The 6,000-nt window shown below is 44.4% G+C and overlaps 1 protein-coding gene across 2 annotated transcripts in view; it reads left to right on the top strand.

Annotated features, from left to right (window-relative positions):
• LOC107212637 (ATP-binding cassette sub-family A member 9-like) overlaps positions 1-6,000 on the top strand; it is a 28,362-nt gene that overhangs the window by 5,087 nt on the left and 17,275 nt on the right. For both annotated transcript variants that reach the window (XM_015646141.3, XM_015646142.2), the window contains exons 5-12: positions 66-166; positions 823-1,046; positions 1,899-2,037; positions 2,418-2,603; positions 3,149-3,281; positions 3,673-3,838; positions 4,515-4,573; positions 5,529-5,639. In XM_015646141.3, coding sequence (XP_015501627.1) covers positions 66-166; positions 823-1,046; positions 1,899-2,037; positions 2,418-2,603; positions 3,149-3,281; positions 3,673-3,838; positions 4,515-4,573; positions 5,529-5,639 — 1,119 coding nt within the window. The remainder of the gene's footprint in view (positions 1-65; positions 167-822; positions 1,047-1,898; positions 2,038-2,417; positions 2,604-3,148; positions 3,282-3,672; positions 3,839-4,514; positions 4,574-5,528; positions 5,640-6,000) is intronic.

Genomic DNA, 6,000 nt, shown 5'->3' on the forward strand with positions numbered 1-6,000 from the left:
ATGCATATGGAAATGTATTAATTAACCTTGATTAATTATTTTTTAATAATTTGCTTCCCCAACAGAAACCTGCTGGGATTTTTCAGCAAAGCACTGCAAGGTTCCTCTGTACTGGTACGGGGGATTCCTCTCAGTGCAGTCCAGCATCGATGCAGCAGTCATAGAGGTAAGTGTGCTCATGATGGAATTTGCTGTTCTTCCCAGAGTTCTGTGTAAACTTAAAACCCAAACTGATTAAAGCAAAAGCAGAGGGGGGGAAAAAAATCAAACCCAACCACCAAAAAAAGCACCAAGCCAGTTCATTTTTCCATCCCTAAAAGTGTCCAAGGCCAAGTTGAACAGGGCTTGGTGTAACCTGGGATAGAGGGAGGGGTCCCTGCCCATGGTAGGGGGTGGAACAAGGGGATCTTTAAGGTCCCTTCCAACCCAAACCATTCTGGGATGCTCTGATTTTTTGTGGTCATCAACTTCTTAAGTACATAATTCAAAATTTGAAAGAATGTGTCGTGGTTTTAAACCAGTAACTAAAAAATTACTTACTTCTTGCTGTGAGATATGGATTAGAATAAGAGCAAAACTGGCTTCAAACTTAAAAGGAATAAAGACCCCATGACAGAATGACAGATCATTCTCACGGCTCAAAGCAGCAAATGGAATGATGTTTATTGCAAGGCAACACAAAAAAGATCATAAATACTGATTATTTGCTTATAAACTTATTATTGACAAGCTGATAATTCTAATGCTTGTAACTCCCTGATTGTTCTGATGCTGGCTATTTCATTGCAAAAATGAAATGAATGTCTGATTTCTTTCCTTTAGATGAAAACCAGCCACTCTGTGTGGAAAGAAATGAAGTCAATTACTGGAGTTCACCTGAAAACCGTGCTGAAACCTCTGTTTAAACTGGATTACATTTGGTTCATTATCTGTGCCATACTGAGCTACGGCCCATACATGCACTTTTTATCAGTCAGAGTTCTCAAGGAGAAGAAGAAGCTGAAGATATTGATGAGAGCAATGGGTCTGCAAGATATTTCCTTCTGGTAAGTCTCAGAAATTAATGTGTGATTAAAGGGATTATTTTATCAAGAGTGTGAGCAGCCTGGTCTGGTGGCCCTGCCCATGGCAGGCGTGGAATTAGGGGGTTTTTGAGGTTCCTAAACTGTTCTGGGGTTCTCTTTGCTGGGGGACCTCTGTTTCCAAGCCTGAGAAAGGTTTTTGTAGTTGTTTTGTTGCTCTTCCTCCCCCAGAAAAAGAGGAGGAGCTCTCCTTGTGGAGCAGGGCTGTGTGCAGCAGGGCTCTGGGTGTGGAGGGGTTGTTTGCCTCCAGAAAATGGGTGGAACACACAGAAAAAGCGAATAAACAATAAATCCTGGAGAAACCCCTAAATGCTGAGGCAGAGGAGGGACACAGGATCTGTCCAAAGAGGCTTTCCCAGTGGGCATGAACATTTCACAGCATCAGGAAAAGCAGAGGGATAAAAGGTGCTGGCTGCAGATCCTCTGTGTCCCTTTGCTGCCATCATTGCACCTGCAGAGATCTGGGCACCTGAATTTGTCCAGAACCTTTTACCTGAGCTGTAAGCAAGCCCTGAACAGGCTGCCCAGAGAGGATGTGGAGTGTCCCTCCCTGGAGATACTCCAGACCCATCTGGACACATTTCTGTGCCTTCTGCTCTGGGATGGCCCTTTTTGAGCAGAGACATCAACCCTCTGCATCCCTTCCAACCTTGGCCCTTCCTGTGGCTCTCTGATATTTCCACCTGTCCAGTCTGGAAACTGTAAATGGATGAAAATACAAAATATTTGAACTAAATCCACTGTGCCTTGTATTGGCTATGCCATGGCAAGTGCTGTCAGGCTCAGGGACAGAAACAGCCGTGCCTTCCTTTGCAGGTTATCCTGGAGTTTGCTGTACACTGTGTATGTCTCCATCACAGCCAGCCTGCTGACCTGGATCACCCTGAGTGAAGTTTTCAATCACAACAGCTTTTTGGAACTGTATTTTTTTTATTTCTTTTATGGCACTGCATCTGTAAGTTTGCTTTTGTGTTCTTGTGTGATGCACATTTTTTCCCCCCCCATTTCCTAATTAAAATATCTGAAAGACTGAGTTTTTTAGGGCTGGTATTATGTGAGAATGTAACAAAAATACTGTCATTTATTATTTGCAGTCTTTTATACCACTCCTGTTACATTTTGGGAGATTCTGACTTGAAATCAGAGTAAAGAGAGGTGCTAAAATGAGGCTGGGAGTGATTTGTCTGCCCTAAATCCCAGAGCTGTGTGCTAAACAAAGCCTTGTGCAACTGAAACCCAGCTGGGTCTCTCACTCTGCTCCTGTTTTCATGTTGGTTGTTTTCTTAAATTGCAGCAGAAATGCACCCTGCTAACCACTGGTCTTCTCTGCTGCAGATTCACTTCACTTTCCTGCTCAGCTCGTTGCTAAAGCAGCCAAATATTTCCAGTTTTGTGGGATTTCTCCTTCACATCCTCTTCGGGGCACTGGGCTTTTTGACATTGTTTGAAAAACTGCCACAAGCTTTGGAATGGATTTTAAACCTCTTCAGTCCTTTTGCCTTCACATCTGGCCTTGCAATGGTATGTCCATAACAAACCCAGGGCAGCACAAAACCTCAGCCCCAAAAATTCTGCCAGGGAGCAGCAAAATCCACAATTTGCACCTGCAGAACAACCCAGTCACCCCCTCTGCTTTTAAAAAGAAAACCTCCCCCCCCCAAAAAAAAAAATCAGTGCTAAATCGTGGCAGAGATGGTTGGACACTCAACTGCATCATGGATTTTCCTGCTGGAAATTGAAATCTCCACAAAGTGAGAGGTGGGATGTGGCTGGTGGGTACCAAGAGCAGCAGGAACTGAGAGGGCTGGAAGTGCTGCCTTTGCAAGCAGCACGTGCATCACTCTGTAACTTCTGCATGGTTTGAAATTCAGCTTACTGAGGCATTTCTGGTGCTCGTGGTCAGGAGAAACCCTTTTTGCCTCCTTAGAAACAGCGTGGTGGTCACGAGCGAATTGGGGTTTTGGTGAAAATGGCTGTGATGACACAGCAGGAGCTGGCACAAAGTATTTCTGCCTGAAGGAAATTTTACATCTGAACTGTGCTTTTTTATTTTTTCCCTCCCCTAGATGGTAAAACTAGAAAAATACGGACCAGCATTTACCCCAGAGCTGTACCCTTTTCGTAAGCTCTACCTCATCCTGAGCTTGGACAGTGTCTTGTATTTCCTGCTAGCCATCTACTTCGATAAGGTTTTGCCTGGTGAGTGAAAATCTGAGGGTGAAAATTAAAAATTCATTGCTTTTTCTTCTATAATTCCCTGTTTTGTGGAGGGAAAGTTCATGAAAGGGATGTGAGAGGAGAGAAAGCTGCAGCCCTGCAGGGAGGCACTGAGATCCTGCTCCCACGGGAGTTGGAAGGGTATTGTAGGACTTGACCCCAACTTTTGGAACCAAAAAGGTTGTAAATGTGCTGTGATGATTCCCCACCTGCATTTAGAGATGTGGACAGCTTAAACTGCAGAATTTGTGGGTTCTTTGCTGGCAGCTCACGCTCTGCAGCTGCCGGGGGAGCGGTGGCTGGGCTGGGCGTTTCAGAGCTGACGAACGCAGGTTTTGGGGTTGCTGTTTCACCTTCTCTGTCCCTGATTCAGGCAAGTACGGGGTCCCACATCCTCCTGCCTTCTTCCTGAGACCCTCCTACTGGCTGAGGGGCAGCAGTGGGTCCGTGGGGGTGAGAGCTGGCAGCAGCCACGACCCCGTTCTCGGCGGTGACGCCGAGCCGATGCCGCCAGGCTTTGAAGGCAAGGAAGCCATCAGGTGAGGAGCTGCTTTTGGTGAGAAAAACACGGCTCTGCAGGGATGGTTTGGCTCCAGAGAGCACAGCCACGCTGCACTGCTGGCTGTCAGGCTGGCACTGTGGATAAGAGTCACTCAAACACGTGGAAGGGAGGGGTTGTTCAGTGTTTCATCCCGCTCCAGAGCTGGATTTGAACATTTGTTTGGATTTTTTTGGATGTGGGGCATCCTCCAACTTCCTCTCAGCAGCGAGTCTGTTCCTCTTCCCCATCATCTTCAAGCACAGAGAAAGAAACTTGAGGAGATGCTGCACTGCCCATCCCTGCAGGGCTGGGTGGGCTCATGGCTGGTGCTGCCCACTGGTTGTTACCAGAAATCAAACAGAAATCTGCCCAAATATCAGCTAGATCATCACCCTTAATTAAATATCCACGTGTTGTTCCCCAGAGCCTCCTCCTTCACTCTCTAAACATTCCTCAAGTTTATCTTTGAGACCTTTTAAACAGCTTTTAGGAAAGTACAGGACCTAATCCTGCTTTAAATCCAGAAATTAATTACATCAAGTGATTCCTTCCACAGGACCAGTTTGAGGAGGAGGAGGTTGGAAAATACTCCCCCAAAAGTTTTCAAAGGTTAATTTGAGGAAACAGTCCCAAATTGTGATTCAATAAGTAATGGCTTGCTTACTTTTCTTTAGACTAAACAATATTAAAAAAATATACAAGAAGAACAACAAGAGCACGGAAGCTTTAAAGGGTAAGGAGAGGCTTTGTGATTCTTTTATTCATTTTTCACTAGATAAGAGCCCAAAGTGGTTTGAAATGTACTGGCTGTGCTGAATTCTGCCTCTGGGCCTGTTCAATTATATTGTGCAATGGTTATTTCTGCCAGGGTAAATTACTGGCAAATATCTACCAGGTTGTTATCTCCCTGTTCCCTCCAGGAAAATCACTGTTTATTATTTTTTGCAACAGCAGAAGTCTCCTTAAAAGCTGTGTTTTTGCAGTGATGAACCACTCTAGAAATCCCCTCTCAAATCTCCCTTTCAAAATGTAAACTATTTTGGGCAAACTTGGGATTTTATGGCCAAATCTGCTGTCCCTGCCTGAGCTGTGCTCTCCAAGCACTTGCCAATGCAAATATTTGGCTCATAGTAAAGTCATGGGGTATTAAATGTCTTTGTTTAATAAGGAATCCAAGCAAAAATATCAAAAATGAAAAAACCCCAAAATATTAAAAATATCGATATGGCCTCGAAGGTCTATATTGAGTGGAAACAAACTAAACAAACACAACTTGAACAACCCACAGAAAGGCAAAGTATTTTTCTAAAAAAGAAAATGAGGTAGAAAAGTCTGTCTGCTTTGAAATAAGTCTTGAAATTTTCACATGCTGGAAAAACTCTGGGCTCTTCTCTTCCTCAGGACTCTTCTTGAGCCACACTAAAATAAAATGTTACAAACCTCATAGAAAAGTGACGTCAAAATTTTTTAAATATTGAAGATAATACATTTATTCCCTCAATTCAATCAAGACATGGCTCCTTGCTAAGCTCAGGTTTAACTCCTGAAGAGCCAACCTGTGCTTTTGGATCTGGTTTTGCCTCTCAGCTTCTGAAGAAATGTCACTTCTGGCACCTGTGGCAACAGCTACAGGTCCCAGTCCACTGCTCACCCGCTTCCATCCCACTGTTGTCCTATTTTTATTCCAGGTTTGTCCTTAAATATCTACGAAGGCCAGATCACAGCACTGCTGGGTCACAGTGGGGCTGGGAAAACCGCTCTGTTGAACGTGCTCAGTGGATTTTCCAAGCCTTCAGCAGGTGAGGTGACGATGATGATGATGATGGTGATGGTGATGGTGATGGTGATGGTGATGGTGATGATGGTGATGATGGTGATGGTGATGGTGATGATGATGATGGTGATGATGATGATGATGATGATGGTGATGATGGTGATGATGGTGATGATGGTGATGATGATGGTGATGGTGATGATGATGATGGTGATGATGGTGGTGATGGTGATGATGATGATGATGATGGTGATGATGATGATGATGGTGATGATGATGATGATGATGATGATGATGGTGATGATGATGATGATGATGGGCTTGGATGCTGGCAGCTGTTGGTTTTTTCAAGTGTAAGGGGAAATATGGAAAAAACCTCCAGGTTT

Source organism: Parus major, chromosome 18, assembly GCF_001522545.3.
Source record: "Parus major isolate Abel chromosome 18, Parus_major1.1, whole genome shotgun sequence".
NCBI lineage: Eukaryota > Metazoa > Chordata > Aves > Passeriformes > Paridae > Parus > Parus major.